Source organism: Naegleria gruberi (assembly GCF_000004985.1).
Source record: "Naegleria gruberi genomic scaffold NAEGRscaffold_8, whole genome shotgun sequence".
NCBI lineage: Eukaryota > Heterolobosea > Eutetramitea > Acrasida > Naegleriidae > Naegleria > Naegleria gruberi.
In genome coordinates this window covers 575,785-597,189 of record NW_003163319.1, presented here as the reverse complement: position 1 = coordinate 597,189, position 21,405 = coordinate 575,785, and the positions used below count along the sequence as shown (strand labels likewise).

At 33.6% G+C, this 21,405-nt stretch overlaps 12 protein-coding genes across 12 annotated transcripts; 9 read left to right on the top strand and 3 right to left on the bottom strand.

Moving 5' to 3' along the window:
- Positions 1-28: 28 nt before the first annotated feature.
- Positions 29-2,451, top strand: NAEGRDRAFT_63924 (uncharacterized protein; the record flags this gene model as incomplete). The annotated part of the gene is made up of 3 exons (XM_002680870.1): positions 29-1,037; positions 1,277-1,809; positions 1,849-2,451. 3 exons carry the CDS (start codon positions 29-31, stop codon positions 2,449-2,451), a joined length of 2,145 nt encoding a protein of 714 aa, XP_002680916.1.
- A 59-nt stretch (positions 2,452-2,510) lies between these two features.
- NAEGRDRAFT_57146 (RNA polymerase III transcription factor TFIIIC subunit) lies at positions 2,511-4,960 on the top strand (the record flags this gene model as incomplete). The annotated part of the gene is made up of 1 exon (XM_002680869.1): positions 2,511-4,960. The coding sequence occupies one exon, from the start codon at positions 2,511-2,513 to the stop codon at positions 4,920-4,922; it is 2,412 nt and encodes an 803-aa protein (XP_002680915.1). The 3' UTR covers positions 4,923-4,960.
- Positions 4,961-5,033: 73 nt separating this feature from the next.
- NAEGRDRAFT_46726 (uncharacterized protein) lies at positions 5,034-6,475 on the bottom strand (the record flags this gene model as incomplete). The annotated part of the gene is made up of 2 exons (XM_002680696.1): positions 5,034-5,072; positions 5,129-6,475. The coding sequence occupies 2 exons, from the start codon at positions 6,473-6,475 to the stop codon at positions 5,034-5,036; spliced, it is 1,386 nt and encodes a 461-aa protein (XP_002680742.1).
- Positions 6,476-6,858: 383 nt separating this feature from the next.
- On the top strand, positions 6,859-8,167 carry NAEGRDRAFT_63921 (uncharacterized protein; the record flags this gene model as incomplete). The annotated part of the gene is made up of 3 exons (XM_002680868.1): positions 6,859-6,941; positions 6,993-7,879; positions 7,941-8,167. The coding sequence occupies 3 exons, from the start codon at positions 6,859-6,861 to the stop codon at positions 8,165-8,167; spliced, it is 1,197 nt and encodes a 398-aa protein (XP_002680914.1).
- Positions 8,168-8,380: 213 nt separating this feature from the next.
- NAEGRDRAFT_63920 (uncharacterized protein) lies at positions 8,381-10,444 on the top strand (the record flags this gene model as incomplete). The annotated part of the gene is made up of 1 exon (XM_002680867.1): positions 8,381-10,444. One exon carries the CDS (start codon positions 8,381-8,383, stop codon positions 10,442-10,444), a length of 2,064 nt encoding a protein of 687 aa, XP_002680913.1.
- A 553-nt stretch (positions 10,445-10,997) lies between these two features.
- Positions 10,998-11,390, bottom strand: NAEGRDRAFT_63919 (uncharacterized protein; the record flags this gene model as incomplete). Its single annotated transcript, XM_002680695.1, has 1 exon — positions 10,998-11,390. One exon carries the CDS (start codon positions 11,388-11,390, stop codon positions 10,998-11,000), a length of 393 nt encoding a protein of 130 aa, XP_002680741.1.
- Positions 11,391-11,942: 552 nt separating this feature from the next.
- NAEGRDRAFT_63918 (uncharacterized protein) lies at positions 11,943-12,494 on the top strand (the record flags this gene model as incomplete). The annotated part of the gene is made up of 1 exon (XM_002680866.1): positions 11,943-12,494. The coding sequence occupies one exon, from the start codon at positions 11,943-11,945 to the stop codon at positions 12,492-12,494; it is 552 nt and encodes a 183-aa protein (XP_002680912.1).
- Positions 12,495-12,664: 170 nt separating this feature from the next.
- Positions 12,665-13,357, top strand: NAEGRDRAFT_2087 (uncharacterized protein; the record flags this gene model as incomplete). The annotated part of the gene is made up of 1 exon (XM_002680865.1): positions 12,665-13,357. A coding segment is annotated over one exon (693 nt), but the record flags the coding sequence as incomplete, so codon positions are not given.
- A 378-nt stretch (positions 13,358-13,735) lies between these two features.
- On the top strand, positions 13,736-15,820 carry NAEGRDRAFT_78599 (dead box helicase protein). The gene has a single exon (XM_002680864.1). The coding sequence runs from the start codon at positions 13,753-13,755 to the stop codon at positions 15,724-15,726; it is 1,974 nt and encodes a 657-aa protein (XP_002680910.1). The 5' UTR covers positions 13,736-13,752; the 3' UTR covers positions 15,727-15,820.
- Positions 15,821-15,944: 124 nt separating this feature from the next.
- On the top strand, positions 15,945-17,186 carry NAEGRDRAFT_46722 (uncharacterized protein; the record flags this gene model as incomplete). Its single annotated transcript, XM_002680863.1, has 1 exon — positions 15,945-17,186. The coding sequence occupies one exon, from the start codon at positions 15,945-15,947 to the stop codon at positions 17,184-17,186; it is 1,242 nt and encodes a 413-aa protein (XP_002680909.1).
- Positions 17,187-17,375: 189 nt separating this feature from the next.
- NAEGRDRAFT_46721 (uncharacterized protein) lies at positions 17,376-18,806 on the bottom strand (the record flags this gene model as incomplete). The annotated part of the gene is made up of 1 exon (XM_002680694.1): positions 17,376-18,806. One exon carries the CDS (start codon positions 18,804-18,806, stop codon positions 17,376-17,378), a length of 1,431 nt encoding a protein of 476 aa, XP_002680740.1.
- Positions 18,807-19,175: 369 nt separating this feature from the next.
- On the top strand, positions 19,176-20,903 carry NAEGRDRAFT_46720 (uncharacterized protein; the record flags this gene model as incomplete). The annotated part of the gene is made up of 1 exon (XM_002680862.1): positions 19,176-20,903. The coding sequence occupies one exon, from the start codon at positions 19,176-19,178 to the stop codon at positions 20,901-20,903; it is 1,728 nt and encodes a 575-aa protein (XP_002680908.1).
- Between the last annotated feature and the right edge of the window lie 502 nt (positions 20,904-21,405).

Here is a 21,405-nt window from a genome sequence, read left to right as displayed (position 1 = left end):
CTCAAATTTTTAAACAATCTGTGTGTTGATGGAAACGAACGAAGAAGAAGGTGGAAAAACAACATCATCAGAGGATTATAATTCTTCATCACTTATAGAGTCCAAGTCTGGAAGTGCTCTATATGATGAGGATTTATCACTCGACAATGTGCGTACACTAGTGTACATTACGAAAACAAAGAGTGTTATTAAAACCATCACAAATAATGAAATTAATATTCATAAACGATCTAGAAATGCAACTAGGGTGAAGATTACCAATCAAAGTCTGATCGGAAGATTAACACTAGATGCCTATGATATTGATGCTAGAGGAAAGAATAGTCTTCGATACAAAGTCATCAAGTATCTAATTAGAAATCCAACCAATGTAGATAATTTTAACAAACAAATTGCAGATAATACACTCAATCCACTTCAGAAAAAATTGGTGTTCAGTATCGTGTCTGACAGGTTGTTGCAATTGTTGAGCGATGATGTTTTACGTAAAATTGCCAATTCTCATGAAGTTGTTAGAGGAAGAAATAACAAGGATTTGACGATCAATTTATTTAGAACTTTTTACTTTGGAAATCCAAGAGAATATGTACAAATCAATTTTGATACACAAACTATTGGACAAGTGAGTGTTACTGTAAATGGAGAGTCAGTGAATGATTATACGAGAACATTGACTAAGCTTTCAATTCCACTTAGGCTTCCTACCCAATCCCTAAATCCATATTTTGAAAAAAAGCAAATAGAAATATCTTTTTCTGGAGAACAGTACCAAACCACTGTATATTTAATTTCTGCCGACATGAACAAAATTTTAAGTAATCTTTTAAAGATGGAATTAGTTGGAATTAATGGAGTGAGAAGAGATCACTCTGAGTCACTCCTTTCATGCAAACCAGTGTGGAACATTGATGAGCATGGTACCTTTAGGTATTATTATGAATACTTTTTAGAGTGGTCAGCTGCTTGGGATGTTTGTGAAGAGAATGAGAGTCTCTTTGAATTTCTTCTACAGACCAATGCTTTTTATGTTCCTTTAGGTTGTTTGGCGGCCAATTTTACTCATACCAATTGCTTTGCATTCTTAATGAAGAGTATGATCGATATATTTACCTTCCTCAATGAAGAACTCTCATGCAAAAACCCAGTAATCACTCCCACAACAAGGGAAAATAATTAGTTTTCCGATACCAGGTTGGGTTGGTTGCTTGAGTTGCTTCCTTAAATTACTTTCAACTACAAAAAAAAATGATTGGCGCCAAAACTAGTACAACAACAGGTGCAAAAACAACAAAAACTACAACCTCTTCGGCTAGTAACAAATCCTTATCGGAAAGAACACCAAACACTGTACAACCACAACGTAATAATAATACTACAAAAAGTGCAGTAGTAACATCTCAACAACCAAAGGTGGCAAAAAAGACTGAATCAAAATCTTCTACTCCCTCCAAGCAACAACAAGAACAGGAGAAACAAGAAGTGGAGATCAATGATACATCAAGCACTCTATCGGAAAATATTGACCTGAATAATGATGAATCTGATGGTCTTGGTGAAGGATTTTATTCAATAAAGGACATGGAAAATGACTTGAAAAAGGAACGTACTCAATCTACAGTAGTCAAAAAACCAACAAAGATAACACCCAAGTTAGTGGCAGACAAGTGTCTCACTGAGATTCCAACTGATGAGGACGAGTTGTACACTTCATTATTCGAGCTTAAAAAGTTAAATTTGGATCGTAGTAATATTCATGTAATTGAAAATTTGGATTTGTATGGCCATTTGACTCATATTTATCTGCAATGTGTAAGTTTTAGTGAATGAAATTTATTGACCATAGAATAGAATTTTATTACAGAGTTATCTGATGAGTTTAGATATTTGCCACACCTTGTATTTTTAGCATTATTTGATAACAAGATTAAACGTGTGGAAAATGAATTGGCAGATAACCACAAACTTCAATACCTTGACTTATCCAATAATGTAATTGAATATTGTGATTTGGAAAACTTACCAAAGAGCCTTATCATATTCAACATTGACCAAAACCCTCTAGTATTAGAAGAAGATTCCGTTAAGGAGCAACTTCCAAACCTAGTGCAATACAACATGAGGGAATACCTTAATGAAGAGTTTGTAACGGAAGAAAAGCTTCCTTTTGACAGGTCAACCTTAACTAAAATGAGATCATCTCAGTCAGGAATGGAACTCCTTAACAAATCTGCTACCTCTGATGACTCGAATGATAGTGTAAATGAGGTACATATTGAAAATGAACTGCAAGTTCAAAAACATACCAGACAAGAATACTCCAATGCAAACAATGAAATTGTTGAAAATTACAAAAAGGCACTCATGGAAGAAATGGAAAGAATTAAAACTGAATTCTCGCTTAAAAAGGACAAGCTCTTGGGAGAAATCAAAGAAAGAAGAGAAAATAAATAGTAATAATTTTCAACAACAATTAAAAAGTGTCAGTTTAAAGTTTCCACAACATTAAAAAAATGATAAGCCAACAAGAATACCAACTGTGGCGACAACGAAACAGTCAACAAGAAGATGGAACAAACAATACACCACCCCATTCGGAAGTAGTAGTAGTTAATCAGGAACAACAAGAAAATAATTTTAATAATAATAATAATAATCATGAAACTAATAACAGCAATGTTGGAGTCATGATGATAGTGGACAATGATGACAATAATTCATCCTTCTCCTCCTCCTATCAACCAACACAAATACAGAATGAAGAAGGAGGAACACAACCAGTCACAATTAACAATTCCGAAGTACCATTAATACCACCACCATCAATACATTTGGGTTCAGCAATTCCTATCTATGATGCAACATCTCCTTCCATGATGGTTGGACAACCTGTCCCTGTAGTAACACCTCAGCAAGCTTCTATCATTTCATATCTGGCACCAGCTATGAATTATGAAAAGGCTCCAATTTATTCAATACCAGAAACTAAATATACAATGGTATTATTTCCTGGAAGAGTGAAAAATGTTTCGAATGCCATTCAAATGCTCGGAGGAATGAAAAGTATTCAGAAATTACACAAAAAGTCACCACCTCCACCATCTCAAACAATAGCAAATGGTAAAAATTCGAAAGAACAAGAAGCACCAAATTCTGATTCTAAATTTTTGGAATGTAGATTTAGACCTGGCAATTTTATGAGTTGTCATCCAGTTTATGGTGATGCCACTTCAACAAATAATTTACTCGTTCGAATCAGAAGAAAGAAAGTTAAAAAAGTTATTGGAGATAAGGTAGTCACGAGGTATGACTCATCAAATTCGGAAATTAGTGTTATTGGAACTATTTCAAAAACTGTGAATTTTAAAGGAATGTCTGATTTTCAATATATTCAACCAAAATATGTCGATTTGGATCAATCTATGGATGATGATCAAAATGGAACTGAAAATGCTGCTAGCAATAATTTTTCGAATATTGGAGATGAAGGAGATGAAATGCACACAGATGATGTCAATTCTAACAAGTCATCGACAGCTTTAAACCAAGATGCACGTAACTCACAACAAAGAAGTATTTATTATTCTGATGAATTGTCAGAAGCCACCTCGACGGTTTTTCTTTCTAGAGCATCATTGGAGCATCCTCATACAGGAAAGAATACCAAACATCATAAGGCAATGCTAGATTTACCTCCACCAATATTCTCACGTTTTGACATGCCAATGGATTATGCCTTTAAGCAAAATCCACTTTCAGAGGTCGTACCAATCGTTTCTCACGATGGTAGCTCCAATTTTAAGAGATTAATTAAGAAAAATAAGCAATACGTTCCTCATTGTGTTGAAATTAACTTTGAAGATGAAGTTCCAACAGGTCCACCTCCAGATATTGTCAATGCTAAAGATAAGGAATTGTACACTGATATGGAAAAGAAATTGAGAAAATTATTTGGTTATCCTGACAATGAAAATGAAGAATCAGCAATTGACAATTTATCTGATTCAAAGAGTAGAAAAATCAGACCAATGTGGTCCAGAAGTGCCATTACAAGTAAGTTTGAAGGTAGAAAGGATAGATGGAAACTCAGAATGGTACTTCCAAGAATTGCCTATCACTACAAGAGTGGTCCTTGGAGAATGTTATGGGTGCGATATGGTTACGACCCTAAAAAAGATGTGGGTGCTGCCTATTATCAAATGTTAGATTTTAGAATTCCTCAAGAGTTGAGACCAAAAATCAATGCATTGGCAGGTAAAAAGAAGGATGACGAAATGGAAACAAACAAATTCAGACGTCTTCCAAAGAGAAGAACTGATTTACACATTGACTTGCATGATTACTTGTATTCAGGACAAAATAAGGACCAGCCAAACAATGAAAATGAAAACGTGGCACCAAATGCAACCTCTTCAGTTTTGAGTACCAATGCAAACACGAATCAAGGTGAAAATGATGACAATGCTTCATATGAATTTAATTCAGTACCAACACAAATTCAAGTGTTTTATCAATTGTGTGATATTAGATTATCATCTGCACAAAATATTATTATGGCAGAAAAGGACGAAAAGATACCAATAACCTATGGTGTACTTTTGGGCATCAAATCAGGTGAAGAACTAGGATTGAGAGAGTATGTGTGGAATCAAAATGCAGAATGTGATCCAAAATCAGGTTGGTACTCCCATCATGCACTTGAACAAGTTCGTCACATTATGAAGAAGAAGATTGAGGAATGGCTTGAGATTGGTGAAGAGAATGATAATGAAATTCTCTCAGATACCGAAGATGAGAATGAGCCAGAAAGACAAGAAGTAACTCAAACAGAAAATAGAGAAGCTACTCAAACAGAAGCCACCTTAACTGATGATGAAATGAGAGACGAAGAAGAAGATTTATTTATTGGAGCTACAACTCAGTAACATATTGATCTAATTTATTAAAAAATCAATCTAGGAAATATGTTTTTTTCTCTTCTTTTGCTTTTTTCTTTTTAAAAATAATGTAAAGAAATAAGGCATTGAACAATTGACTTACTTTTTCTTATTGGACTGTCTCATGTTTTGAGCACACTGATGAAGGAGAGGAATATTAAGATTAAGCATTCATGGAATTAGACAAAACTTACATTTTGAGAGACTCTAAATTCTTCGGAAACACATGAGTGGACATTTTGAATGTTGGATAGAATTAGAAATTTGTAATACTTGTGCTTTGATTTCCATCCAAAATTATTTGAAGTGCTAACTTGACAACCAATTTCCCATCCTTCTTCAACCTTTTTCTGATGTACAATTGTTAGTAGGTCTTCTTCTTCTGGGTCTTTTATCAATTTTTTCACAAGCATTTCCTTATCATTCAACTGATCCCTCACTTTTAATTCCTCTCCATGGAAACTATCATCCACAATGATGCAAATTTCAAAATCATGTCTATTTAAATTCCCAAATGGATTACTAATTGTTAGCAGCAGTGTCTTGTCGGTTTGTTTGATGGTGGTTCTCTTATTTACATAGGCATTTGGTTTGACTGCTTTTGCTCCTGTTTTAGTTCTGCACGGAGCATAAATAGTGGAGGATAGGTATCTTCCTTCCTCAATCTTATCTGCAAAGAAGTGAACAAGTATTGTATCTGATGTTGATGAAACTCTATGTACAGTGGAGGATGAGTTTTCTGCGGAGGAGGAAGATGAAGCAATTTGGGATGATAAAGATGAAACTCTATTTTCTTTTGAGGATGAAGCTCTTGTTCTTTTAGGTTTCACAGGTTTGGGTTTTTCTATTTCTTCCTCTGCTACATCCTCTTCTTCAAAATCCACATATTCTTCATATTCTTTATAGTCTGCTGATTCGTCTGATTCTGCCTCATCAACATACAGGTCACACTCACTATCAATCGATTCTTCTTCATCATCGGAAGTTGCAAATGTTCGCCTTCTCTTTACAGAATAATTATCATCTTTTGGATTGAGAGTAAGGTCAGCCTTATCAATGCATACCAAGCGATCCAATTCGTCGTTCTCCTCGTCCATCACTGCAAAGAAATAATCTCTGTTGAACATGAGCAGTCGGGTGTTGGCAAATTTTTCTTGCTCCTCTTTGGGAAGTTTCTTTCTGATAAAGCTAGGAAGAGAGGTTCCAATGAGAAGAGCCTTGTCTAATGTTGTTGTTGGTGGCTCTTGCTTAATACCTAGAAGAAGATTATCTTGAAGATGGTATTGAGAAGAGTCAAGGCTAGGTGATACATTATCCAATGTTGGAGAGAGTTGATTTGATTGCTGATTATTCTGGAAATCATTCCATTCACCTTGGTCAATGTAATATAGTTGATGAAGATGAACCGAATCTCTTTCGCTAGATTTTGGTTGAGGTGAAACATTCTCAAAGAGAGGTGTGGTATCTTCTTCTTGCTCCTGTGTATCAGGGATTGTCCAGTTTTGCTGATCATCTTCACTGTCGTAGTCACTTCTGTCCATTGTTGATGAGTTTCATTTAGTATGTGAGGATAGTTGACTTTGAATGTTTTTTTAAGAGTGTTATTTTAATAACAATGAAAAAGCCTTAACAGGTGTGAAAGAGTGGAATGAAATTTGGCGCTAAAAAACTACAATTTTCATTCCTTAGAAAAATAGATGAGTCACTCAACTGCGTACTATTTGAATAAATATGGTATTTAGAGAGAATAAAGCGATGTTATCGAAAGGATTTATTTTCATAATTAATAGTTAAAACAATAGAAGATTATTCTATTTATCAATTTGTCAGAAATAGAATAGGCTTCGTTTGATTCAAGGTAAGTAAAAGGTGATGGAAGATGATTTCCCGCCATTTAATTTACTGGTCAAACAACTTGAAAAAAATGTCTGTAGGAACAAATAGACCTAAAATCTTCTTAGAACTCTCTCCCGATATTGTGATGGAGAGTTTCTTTCAAGCCAGAAGGTACGATCATTATATAAATTGGATTGAATAATTAATTGACAAATTTTAAAGGGAGGCGGAATCAAATAGAGATAAGGAAAACAAGGCTGCGCTCTCAATTCAAAAAACATACAGAAGATGGATTGTAAGAAGTGCATTCCTTAAATTCAGACATAAAGTAATTACAATTCAGAGAGTATTTAGAGGACATCTTTATGGAAGGAAATTGAAAAGACTTCTGCAAGAGGAACGAGAAAAACAGGAGCGAATTCAACTCTATCACTATTGTGCAGCTCAAATTCAAAGGATATTCAGAGGATTTTGGGTGAGAAAATATGTACATAATTATTATAAGAGAAAGGAGTATTTGGCCTTTGTTGAACATCAAAGTTCTCTCACAAACGAATATGTACAACAATACAAGCAACAAAGAACTGAGGAAATGCAAGATGAAAAGGAAAAGAAAGACTACGAAAAATTTCAAGAATATTCAAAGTCCCTTCATCACCTTGTCAGTACAAAGGCCATTCCTGGTGTTTACAAACCAAATCATAGATATATTTCCGAGGATACTGTATATGGAATTCCAGTAGAAGACCAATTGAGATACGTTGCAAAAACTGAATATATTAACAGTCTTCAAAATAAGAAGGTTGTTCCTGTAAATTCAACTCTGATGAGATCCAACAATTCGGAACTGAAAACACATCCATCCCTTGCCTACCTGTATCCAGATCAAATTAAAGGAAATCTTCAAGAAAGGGATAAACCTCTACCACCGATTAATGATAAGGACAAAATGAGATATAAGGATAAAAGACATGGCCCTTTCAAACCACCAGAAGAGGTTGTATCAATCAAAGAAAAGACTTATGAAAGATCAATTCAAAACTCTTGTAAATACGATACAGATAAGGAAGTCATTAGGTTTGAGAATATGATTGAAAAAGATACAAGAAGTAAGTAATGCTTAATTAACCTAATGAATAACAATAACAACATTGAAACTAATTACTCTAGTCTCCAAAAAGAATTATGTACCATGTAAGAAAAAGAAGGATGTTATTCCTGTAGAGACTATTCTTGCCTCTGAGAAGTTTATTGATCCAGTTAGATCCATCACAAGAAAAGATGCAAAGGAAAAACAATTAAGTTACCCTTTCAAACCTACCGAATCAAGGTCGGGTGTTTTTGATAATTCTACTATTCCGTTTGTATCCAGCAAAACGCTGAATATTCAAAAGTAGTAACTGAACTTTACCAGTGGAAGACATTTGCCAAACTAAATATCTGGACTCTGATTCTTCTTTTACCTTGTTTTAAAAAAAGTTTCTTTATTCTGAATAAAACAGATAACAGTTTTATTTTCAATTCTACGAATTAATAATTGAATGTGATGCATTACAATCTGAATGACACGTGCCAATTACGTGGTTGGTAAGAAGATTCACTTAAAAAAAATGAGCGCATCTTCATCTAGTGGCTCTCTCACACCAAAAAATCAAATCTCCTCTTTACAACAAATAACTAGCACTAATGGATCATCGGGAGTGTTCCGAGAGAAGTATATAGCCATGATCGAGACAATCTTTAACTATCGGGATGAAACTAACAAACCTTTCGAAAAGCCAGATTCTTATTGGGATGAACTGTTCTTGTTGAAAATTAATATAGGATTTTTGGAAAATACCATTGTACTACAAACTGAGGAGGAATTGATGAATATAGAACAAACGATATTGAATCCATTTTGTTTGAAGTGCCTATTTTACTTGAATGATGATTCACAAATTAGAAGGGCCAATGCCATTCAAACACTTTGTATAATATTTAAAGGATTATTTTCGAAAAAGTGGAATAATTTTAGTGTGAGAATAATGAGTTTGGTTTGTGGATTCCAAAGTGCTGATGAATTTTTTAAAATCCTCCTTTCCAAGAGTTGTCAATTACTGTTAAAAGATGTTAAAAAGGTTAAACAAATGACTCTTGCTTTATTTATTATTTTACTAACAGGAGCAGATAATGCCAATCAAAATGCTATTATAGATTACTTTACTCTAGTTGATGTGTTTGAGCCACTACTCTTTGTTATTGAAGACCCTTCATTTTCAGGAAAGATGAAAAAGAATGCCATTATTTGTCTTTCACTACTTTGCAACTATAGAAAATACGAAACTGATAACAAGTATATTGCTCACATTGGCTCTATTCAAAAACCATCTTCAATGATAGCACTTGCAGATGTTATTACCAAATTTTTATTGGTTTGGAATGAGGATTTTGAAAAATCAATAGAACAACCAGGAATTGTAAATTATGTATGGTCTAGTATATTTGGCTCCTCAACTGAACAAGTTAGTAAGAAAGCAAGAAGTGTTAATGAAATCTCAGGATCCCTACTCTTGCTCTATGAACTTGCCAATCATAATAAGGATTTTGTAGGCTCAATGACAAGATCACTTGCTCAAATATCTGATGAAAAAACCGACTCTCCAAAGAGAAATATCAAGGATCAACTCGATGAATTGCAAAAAACCAAAACAACTAAATTGTGCCCTCTCATTTTCCAAGAATTTTTGAAATTTACCTCAATTCTATTCCAAGAACCATTCTATACCACCAAACATGTCAATAACAATAGCACACTCTCAAAGACTTCAGAAGATATTACCAGCCAGTACTATACACATTTTTGTTTATTAGTGATATTATGTTTAATTGAAAAGAAAGTTTTTAGAAAGTACATTTTTGATATTAATACGAAACTTGATTTTTTCCTATTCAAAAAGGAAAAGGCAGTCTTTGTTAAGAATCAATATAATGGATACGGCACACTTGCCAAGGTACTTATGGAATTACTAATTGATTTCATATTCCATCACCTTCAGAGAAAACATTTTCCAGTCGATTTAGCAATGAGAGCCCTCTCTGCAATCCATTTACTGATTTGTCAAAGTAGAAAGTATCGTGTCAGATTTGCTGTTGATTGGGATACACTATGGAAGGCTCTCACAATGATTTGTGATATTATTGCCAAGGATAATTGTAGTAAGGATAAGGAAAAGGCATCTCAACTATTGGAAAAGGTTTTGAAATTGTTTAATCTTGGTATTCTTAAAGGAGAGGCCTTCTTACCAACAAGAAAACATCATGAACAAATGATTTATCATTTTGTAAGACAAAGTGCTGTATTTGATGAGCTATTGGATTGGATGGAGAGAAATTTGAAAAAGGTCAATACTAATAGACAATTACTTACAAACGTTTCAATGATTATTAGTGAAATAGGAGAGGAAATTTACTCTAAGTACGGAAATTACCCATCAGAGGACCAAGTTTTTACTATTATTAGAGAATCATATCCAAAACTGAAACTCAATGATTTCCAAACACTTGAAGAGGTTGACGAATATGTGGAAAATCCAAACGAAGTGACATTCTTTTCTCAATTATTACGTGTATTTATTTTTGATTGTAAACAATTGGTAAATAGCTCATTCCAAAAGAATAAAAATACAAATTAAACCTTTTTTGATTATTTAATTTTAATAATAATTTATTTTAAAAATGACCAACAAGACCAACGAATCAACATCATCCAATGAAGTAGACATGAACGATATTGATAATATTGTTGCAGGTCTCGGACCTTGTGCTAAACAATACTGGGATATGGATCAATGTTTGGAATCTAACAATCATCGTTGGGTAGCTTGTCAAAAGGAAGTTTACGGCCTCAAAATGTGCTACAATAAATTGGAGGAACAAGGATTGCGTACTGTTCAAAGTGATAGAGCAGTGCAAACAGAAATTCAAAGATTGAAATTGATAAAAAAGCAACATGAAGCTGAACAACAAAAATCATCAAAGACCGATTAAGTTTAATTACATTGTATGAATTAATAATAATTGAATGATCAATACAGATTGGGAAAGGAGAAAACAAGTTAGGAAGCTAATAGAAATTTTGAATTGAAAATAATTTGCATCACCATCACAAAGTGGCGGATTAAATCTTGTGGTGAATAATAAATAATAATTAACAATATTTACAAGACTCTTAGAGTATAGAGATGATTAATCTTGACTCTTTCTCTTTTTTGTCTTTTTCGTTGTTGTTGTAGTTCCTTCACAAGCCACAACCTTGACAAAATCTAATGTATCAAGTTTTGTATTTCCCATCTTTAAATTCACATCATTTAGCATCCATACATAGACATTATTGTTGAAATTAAAAGTTGTACATCCGGCTTTGAAGGAAACCTTGTTGCTCAATTTATTGCTGAGGGCATTACAGACACATTTATCATATACCTTCATCACCCTTTCAATAACGTCTTCCGAGATTTTATCTTGTTCTTTCAAGTCTTGTAAACTTTCATTCAATTTTAATCCTAAAGTACAATGACGATATAAATTTATGAGTCTTGCATTGTTATTTGCATTATTCTTTGATGTGTCTTTGGACATTTTTTTGTTGTTTGATTCTAAATTTAACTCAACATTTTATGCTTTTATTTGATTTTTGAGTTTCACAAATTTCATTCACAAGTTTATCAATATTAAATTAAAATGGTCACCTTGGGCATAAACAAGCAGTATCATGCTGTCCAGTCAGCAATGGTAATCCATGACCCAAGGTCTTTAGCTGCTGATATTAAATGTTGAACCAGCTTATTTCAAATTGCCTCAAGGATTTTTTTAAAGGAAAAACCAGATCCTAATCTGAGAGTATTTTCTCAATGGATTCAATATTTTAAAATAAAATAATAGAGAATCAGCTATATTACACATATTAGTATCAGTATTAAAAAAATTAGACTCAACAATAAAGAAATAAAAAAGTTGTGACTCGAGTGCCTATTGGAAAGGTCTCAACAACTTCTCGCTTAATGTGACCAGTGAACAAAAATAGAGAATTGTTATAAATAGAATTAGATTAAGATCGTGATTTATAATTGTGCAGATTGGTAATACTGCCCATTGTCACGTTTCAATTTCACGTTTTGAAAAAAGAAAGTCATGAGCAGCTCAAACACTCAGACAAAGATATTCAACATATCAGGAATTAATACCACTCTCACAGTTACCTTTGCTACACCTTTCCACAATTTGCGAATGAATACACTCATTATTGAAATTTCTCATTTTCGATTGCACTATCATGGTGCATACAGTTGTTGTTGTTGTGATGAGCAAGTCAGTGATCGAGGACCTATCATTCCAGAAGGATTACCTGTTAATGTTCTACAAAAACTATCGACTAAATCTTGCAAATCTGTTGGAACAGCCATCAAACAACAGAAACAACTCAATCTCAAATACAAGAATATTGGAAAGAATATGGGAAAGAAAGCAAAGTTTGTGGCTATTCTAATAAAAATCCTTAACGAGGAGGATGACACTGAATTAGGAGAATTTTACCTTACCTTGAGAATTGTGAAAAAGTTGAAATTTGAAGGAAAAGAACAACGAGGATACACATCAAGAGATTTGTGTCATGTTTCAGATTTATTCAATGTGGATTCCAATAGATTCATTGCTCTTTGCCTTGTAGAATTGGAATTAAATTAATTGAGCTTCCATCAAGCTTTTAAACTGATGAAAGAGTACTCAATTCAAAAAAACTAGTATTAATCTATGGCCAACACATATAATTTTGATAAAATAAAAACATATTTGATTAAAAAAAAATGAAAGACACCTCTCCACCACTTATCCCTCTCGAATTTATTAAAAATGAAACTCCATCACGGAAAGATCAACTCTCGGAAAATGATGAAACCAATTTGCAGTTATATGCATGCCAACTAATTCAAGATGCCGGAATATTGTTGGAATTACCTCAAACAACCATTTCTCATGCACAAATAATTTTTCATCGATTTTATATGAAAAAGTCAATGAAGGAATTTTGTGTGAGACATGTTGCTATGGCTAGTCTTTTTATTAGTTGTAAAATTCAAGAAACACACCGATCAATTTTTCACTTTTTACAAGTTTTTATCGATATTATCTATCCGGAATTGTATTACATTTCACCAGATATTGTGGAACTTTTAAAATCACATTTAATAAGAACGGAGAGATACATTCTCATTGAATTAGGATTTACATTCTATAATATTGAATTGCCTCATCAATACATTTTGTTTGTCATGCACATCCTTGAAGGACATGAGGATTTAACACAAACTGCTTGGAATTATTGTAATGATGCTTTGAGATGTTCTGTTTTAAGTCTGAGTGCAAAACCTCAAGTGATTGCTTGTGGAGCTGTTTACATGTCAGCAAAGGAACATTCCCGAGTCTTACCTGAGAATCCTGCTTGGTGGCTCTTATTCAATACAACAAGAGATGAATTGGAATTTGTTGAAAAACACATTAAGGAAATGTACAAACGACCAAAGGCAGTTTATCTCAATGTTCTCAATGATAATTCATCTTCACTGGTTGGATTGAGTGACATTGAGAATACCATTAGAAAAAACAAACAGCAACGTTCCAATGAAGAATCCAGAGAATCTAGACGAAATGTTGGGGGATCAAATGAACATTCTAATAATTCCTATTCCAATACTAGCAATAATCGTAATTATTCTAATAACAATAGTGGAGGAGCCCAAAAGAGGTATTATAACAATAACAGTAATTATCAACCTCCTCACAATAAAAGAAGATATTAATCATTTACCCCACAACAAAAGTCGTAACAATAGAATATCAATATGAGTTATGATTTGAATATTTAACAAGACGATCAATGAGGTCAAAAATTCAAACAACAAAATTGTTGAACATTTTGCTTTGAAAAAAAAACAGCAACCTAAACATGCCTGCTCACATCAAATTTAACAAGAATGGTACCAAGACATTGAAGGATGCCAGTGGTAACGTCTCAACACTTGATGCTTCTGAAAATGTTCAACTCAGAAAGAAGCAATCTGTTGAAACTATCGTGCTTCCAGTCACTGAAGATGCCGAAGGTAATGCTGTTGCTTCTAAAATGAAATTTGAAGAAGTCGAAGGAATTCATCCACAATTATTAAAATCTTTAAAGAAGGAGTTCGGATTTGAATACATGACTGCTATCCAACATTTAACAATTCCAAATGCTCTCGGAGAAAAGGGTAAGGGAAAGGATATTATTGCTCAAGCAGCTACAGGTCAAGGTAAAACTCTTGCCTTCTTGGTTCCATCATTGTCCTGTATGATGGAAAATGAAAAGAATGTTCATGGTATTTATATTATGGTTTTGGCTCCAACAAGAGAATTGGCTTTGCAAATTCAAACTGTTGCTGACAAGTTGTTAAAACATACTAATTATAAGGCTGCTTGTGTTATCGGAGGTAACAAGGTTTCTGTTGAACAAGCTCAATTAGCTGATCCAACTGTTAGAGTTTTAATTGCCTCACCAGGTAAATGTTTGGATCACATTCAAAGAGAAAGTCTTGATTGCACTCATCTTAAATTCTTTATTTTGGATGAAGCTGATCGTTTGTTGGATTCTGGTTTTGAAGAAACTTTGAAAAAGATTGTTATGCAATTACCAAAACAACGTCAAACCTATCTCTTCTCTGCCACAATGACTGATAAGGTTGATGATTTGGCTCATATTTCTTTAAAGAATGATATTATGAAACTTGGTCTTGATAATGGAGGTTCAAAGAGAGTTTCTACTTTGGAACAAAGATATTATGAAGTTCCAAATGATAAAAAGATGGCTGCTCTCGTTTCAGTTTTGAGAAATAATGTAGATAAGAAGATTATTACTTTCGTCAGTACAAAATTGTCAGTAGAATTTGCAACAACTGTTTTACAAAATGCATCAGGAGTTGGAAATGTTGTTCAATTGAGCGGAAATATGACACAAGAAAAGAGAAGTGAAATTTTCTTCCAATTTATGGAAGATAGAAATCCTGGTATTTTGGTTGCTACTAACGTTGCTGCCAGAGGTCTCGATTTCCCTAATGTCGATTTGATTGTTCAATTTGATATTCCAGAACAACCTGCCGATTATTTCCACAGAGCAGGTAGAACTGCTAGAGCTGGTAAGAAGGGTCTCTCAGTTCTCTTCTTGACTCCAAGAGAAAAGGAAGTTGCTCTCCAATACTTTAACATGATGTTGAATAGTGATAAGGAAGATGAAAAAGATTGGGAAAAGCTTGGTGAACTTGATAATAAGGTTACTGATAGAGAATTGGATGAAATTCAAAGAGAAGTTTGTTCAATTGTCCAAAATAATCAATTGAATAGAGATGCTTTCAAACTTGTTAATACTTATGGTAGTGTTTTCAATATGTTTGCTAGAAAGTTGGGTTTCAAGATGAATGATTTTGATGAAGAAGGTTTGAAATCATCATTTGGTTTGAAGAGCAGAGGTGGCTTCCAAAATAATAATAATGGAGGTGGTTTCAAGAAGAACTTTGACAAGTACAATGACAACAAACCATCATTCAATAACGATAAGAAATTCAACAGATTTAATAAGGAAGAAGAAACTCCACAAGCAGAAGAATCGAATCAAGAAGAATCCACTGAAGATGCCAATCCAAAGAAGAGAGGCTTGATGGAATTCTTAGATGCCAATACTGAAAAGGATGACTTTAGAGGAGGTCGTGGTGGTAGAGGTGGAAGAGGCGGAAGAGGTGGCTTCAGAGGAGGTCGTGGTGGTAGAGGTGGTGGCCGTGGTGGTTACAATAATAACTGGAATAATGATAATAACAATGGTGGATCATCGTCATGGAATAATGATAACAATGGTGGTGAAAGCAAACCATTTGTTAAAAAGCATAAGAAATTCTAAGTTTATTGTATAATTTTGATCATTCCTTAATCCAATCTCCTTCCCAATTTACCAAAAAAACAAACTAAATTAAATCTAAATTAATCTTATTCAATTTTTGATATTGTTCCTTTTCTATTGAAGAACAACTTGTGTTTTGTTTTTAAAATCATTTTGTTTTATTAAGAGATGCTGATGATATTTTAATCAAGTATCGAATAAGCTAAAAAAAATTCTTCATGACCTCACTCAAAAAACCCCCAAGAAAGGCTACAAGAACAAAAGAAGGTATTCTTGTTAAATTCAAATCAGAGACTCCAATAGTTCCAAAGGTATCCAAGCTCTCAAGACTATCAATCCTAGTGGATGACTCTGGTTTGGTATCTAGCAAACCTCCTTCGTGGGAAGAAAATCTTACTCTTCTGCTTCCCAGAGTTTCAACAGTTTCCCGAACACCTATTATGCTTGAGAATAGAAATGATAATACACTTGTACATGTAAAGTCTAGCTTTGATTTTACAGCCTATATTGGAACAACTGCTCGAATAGCTGGAGATTTAGAAGGAAATGTTAACTTTATCACTACTTGCTTTGGTTTATCAGCTGATCATATTGTTGGAAGAGCACAAAAAGTTGACTTTCAAACTGGTTTGTTCAGGTCTAGGCAAATACTCACTCGTGAAACAAGAGATTTAAATAAGGAGTATTCGCAGGTTGATTTAGCACTGGTTTGTGTGCCTCCTGAATTGGTAGGAAACATTGTTGTGCCCAAGTTGCCAAAGAAACTTGCAACATGTCCATATAATTGTGCTGTAATTGGAGGTGTACCTTCTTGTGTCATGGACTTGTTTGTTACTGAAAGTGTTGTCAAAAGAATTATGGAAAATGGAGAAGTTGTATTGATTGAAGATGAGAAGGAAGCTGTAATCAGTGAAGTGTCTAGTAAGCTCCAAGGTGTATTGTCTGGTCATAGTGAAATGATAGCCTCTTTTGGAGAAACAACTCTCTCGAATACAGGAAAACAGCAACATGGCTGTGCAACAGTTGGCCTTTCTGGAAGTATGGTTAGATTTGTTGAGGAAGGAGAAATACTATCGCTTCCTGGAGATGATCAGTATAGTAACATTTCTGAGAGTTTGTTGAGTAAGGAAAAAACTGGGTATTTTCATGGAATTCATGTTGATTGTTTGAAAAATGGTAGTAATTTAGAGATTAGTTGCCACACGACAAGGTGTGCAAAGTTCATTTATTTATATTGCTATGCAATTATTCATACAGTGAGAAATAATAGATCCTTGTTCTTCACCTCAAATCAGTATGAAGCCTCTCTAGCATATCTCAATGACGCAAAGCAAATAGTAGAACTTGAAATTAAAGAATTAAGAGAACTTGTAGAGAAGACACTCTTGGTTGTAAATAAGCAATTGTTAGAATTTAATACTAAGCCCATAAATGTTCAAAACCAAGATGCACAATATTAATTTCTTGGAAGATCTGAAACATCTAATCCAATAAGTTTACTCTTATTCTGCTAACAATCAATTCATTTAATCACCATTTGTTAAAAAGCATAAGAAATTCTAAGTTTATTGTATAATTTTGATCTTTATCCTTAATCCAATTTCTTTCATAATTTACCAAAAATAAACTAAATAAATCTAAATTTTAGCTTATTCAATTTTTAGCCTTGCTCCTTTTCTGTTGAAGAACAGCCTGCCTTTTGCTTTGTAGTTTTTTAAATTCTCAAATACTCCTGGAAACTCAGTTATTAGTTTTGACATTTCAGCATTTGTGTTAGTAAACAAGCTTGGGGATATAAATGCTACGTAATCTAAATTATTACAATTACAAGCCTGGAAGAATCTTACTTGTCGTTCCAATTGGAGCATCTTAACAATAAGAGCATTTCCTGTCAAGTTGTTAGTGGATGCCTCAACAACTAGGGTTGTAACTCTTTCATTATCTCTAACAATAAAGTTAAACTCAATTGATGGAGAGTAGAAAGAAAGGGAATACCTTTGAGTTGTAGAAATTCTCTTTTGTTGTTCTAAATTGCGCAAACAATTATTCCAGGTATTTTTTAAAGTCTTGGCTTTCTTTAACTTGTCAAATTGAGGGCCAAATTTTTTCTCGTCATAAACAACGTTGCATTCGACCTCAAAGCCTTCATCTTTTAACATCTGCTCTAAACTCATTTCATAAAGCATACCAATTGCAGAAGAGATTCTATTTTCCATTGTATCAAATCTTTTTTCTAATACATCAAATTTTTCTTCTAATACATCAAATCTTTCTTCTAATACATCAAATCTTTCTTCTAAAACACCAAATCTTTCTTCTAAAGCACCAAATCTTTTTTCTAATTCATCAAACCCAGTTTTGAAGGCACCAAATTCTCCTTCAATAGCATCAAATCTTCTATTCATGACTTTTAATATTAGTTGAGTATCAATGGAAGTTGTAGCAAGAGGTAAAGGATTACCTTCTTGTTCATTGGTATGTAAAGACCCTGTTATTTCCTTTCTAACACTGTCGGTTTTGGGAATACTTTCATTCTCTCTCACTGGAACAATTGTTGTTGAGACATTTGGTTTCGAACACTCTTTTTCCTTTTTCTCTTTGGAGTTAGACCTTGATTCCTTTGAGACATCTTCTCTTCTTTCTGGAGTAGCTAACTTTGAGTTGTCTGTTGAACTTGTTTTCTTCCTTTCCTTGCTAGTAAGTGAATTCTTCTTATTTTTGCCCGAGTTCTTTTGCTTGCTGTCTTCATTTTGCAAGAGCTCAGCCCTGGCTTTCTCACTTTCTTCTTCCATCAATTCTGTACAAATAACATTCTTAGTTAGCTTTGCATCTAAAATACACTCCTTCGAAGTAACAGTATAGACATCCAAAGGAATAACATTCTCGAATTTCCAGAATTTATACTGTTTGGTTCTTAATCGAAAATCTTTCAATTTTTCAACACCCATATACAGAGCGATATGAAGGTCATAACTAGTGGGATTTTCTACTATCTTCTCGACTTCACTCATAAAGAAAAGGAGGGATGAAATGTTCTTCTTCAAGTTCTCATCCTCAAAGAGTTTCGTCAATTCACTCATGATGAAAATAAGGTATTTTTTCTGCGAATTTTTCCATTTCTAAGCAGAGATTAAGGTGTTCAAACATTCCCGATAATTCTTTTGCAATGAACGTTAGTGTTGATTCAGTTAAGGGAACAAGTTGATTGAACCCTTCATCTTCAAAGGTATCTGACCGAGTACAGACTCAACCACTCTGAGTGGGTTTGATAGGAATATGATTATTTGAACCGACAATGGCTCTTTATCTAGTAGTTTCTGTAGCTACATGATTATTCTTTTGAATGACCCTTGAATTAATTCACTCCATTCATTGACCTTGTGTGGTTGTAACAAAGGCAAAACAAAAAAACTTAAAATAAAACCAACAACAAAAAAATGTTTGATCCAATGCAATCAATGTATGCACCATCACGTTCTAATCCTCTTGTCGACAATGATGAGGACGATGATGATCATCAAGAAGAAGATAATTCCATGTATGATAATTCCGGAGAAGAATCTAATTATCATCATGATATATTTTCTAACGATCCTGATTTTGAACGTGTTTCTGCAAAATCACACATTTCTAATCCATTTACTAGTATGGTCAAGAAGAATGCTTCACAAAAAGTATTGATGATGATGGAAAAGATGGGTTTTAAAGTTGGAGAAGGTTTAGGAAAGAATAATCAAGGAAGTGCAAGTGCTATTGAATTACAACAACAACAAGGAAGAGCAGGTTTAGGATCAAATACTTCTGCTCATTATTCATCAAATCTTCCTGAACATTTTACTATTCAAACACATGACCCTGATATGACAGATTATCCATACAAGGAAGATGTATCGTGGATGACTTGTATTGAACCATTAAGTGAAAATGCACCAGAGTTTTCCATTGTAAGACCTGATAATACAACATTGGATTTATCAGCTTCAATGAATAATAATGGACAAAAATATGTTGAAGGAAATTTATCTCCGTTTGTTAATGTTCAACAAGTTCAACAAATTTTTGATTTGAAATCACAATTCGATTCTGTAGATGAAAAAATATTTACTGATGCTAGATATAGATCGAATCCATATGAAAGAATTGGTAGATCTATTTTCCAAAATAGAGCTGCCATTAAATTGGCAAATATTGATAGAATTTCTGACTTGACAACTCTTGTCAGATTACCTGAAGAAAATGGTATTCTCTATTTTGCAGATATTTGTGCTGGACCTGGAGGTTTTACAGAATACCTCTATTATAGATTCAAGACAGATAAAGCTAAGGGTTGGGGATTTACTTTGAAAAATAAGAAAGATGACTGGAAATTAAATAGATTCAATCCAGAATCACCTCATGACAATTTTGAAGTCAACTATGGTGAAGATGGAACAGGTGATATAACTAAGAATGAAAATATTCGTGCTCTAAGTAAGGCTATTGACCAAGGAACTAATGGAAGAGGTGTTGCTCTTGTAACTGCAGATGGTGGTTTCTCTGTTCATGGTGTTGAAAATTCTCAAGAATACCTCACTCATCAATTGGTATTATGTCAAATTTTGACAGGATTGATGATTACTAGAAGAGGTGGTTCTTTTGTTTGTAAATTGTTTGACTTGAATACTTGGTTCTCTGCCTCTCTCATGTACATTCTTTACCAAAATTATGAAAAAGTAATGATTGTAAAGCCACTCTCATCTAGACCTGCCAACTCTGAAAGATACGTCATTTGTAAGGGATTAAGAAAACGTCAACCACAAATTGTAAATTATCTGTTTGACGTTAATATTAGATTATCCAACCGTGAAAATATCAAATCATTGGTCGATTGCAATGTCATTGAGAAGGATGAAATGTTTAACAAGTATTTGAGTGATACAAATACTGTGATTGCCAAATCTCAAATCAATTCACTCCAAAGAATTAAGAATGCTGTTGAAGATAAATATTTGGAAATACAAGAAAAGCAAAACAAGATTAGAGATCAATGTTTACAAGAATGGAGATTACCAAATACTCAAACTTCCAAACACTCTGGTTCACGATCAAATGATAAGAACAAACGAAAGAGACACGATGACGACAATTCAAGACCAAGTCAAATGCAAAAATCAAACACCTATGCTCCTCAATATTAAATTATTCTGATTTTTTTACTAATGTCATTCTATTTTTTGCAACTCCATGAATATCTGTATCCTTAAATCCTAAAGTTATATGGAAATCTCTAGTGTCAGCATTAACATTTTTCAAAAAGTGAGAAGCGCTTGGCCATTCCACAACAATATATACTGTTTCATTTGCTGCCTTCTTTTGTTTACCAACACCTAGTGCTGTAATTTCTGAAAAATCAATTTCCTTTGCCATTGCATCCAACAAGTGTTGAACAGTAACATTTTCAGCAGAAATATCAGCTGGTAACAAAGATGGATAAGAATCTTTAAGAGATTCAGTTGCCTTCTTGATATCTTGCTTTAACATGAGAGTAATGTGATGATGTGAAGTCTTGTCTCTGTCATCCTTCTTTTTCTTATATTCGCTTGGACAGTGTTCATTGATTTGATCCTGAAAATTGTCCAAACATCTTTCCACAAGATCACCCTTCAATCCGAGATATCCACCATTAAATACAAGTTCTCC

Bases quoted from the DNA above. Each gene is read 5' to 3' on its own strand.
- NAEGRDRAFT_78599 (XM_002680864.1), top strand. From the start codon at position 13,753: ATGCCTGCTCACATCAAATTTAACAAGAATGGTACCAAGACATTGAAG.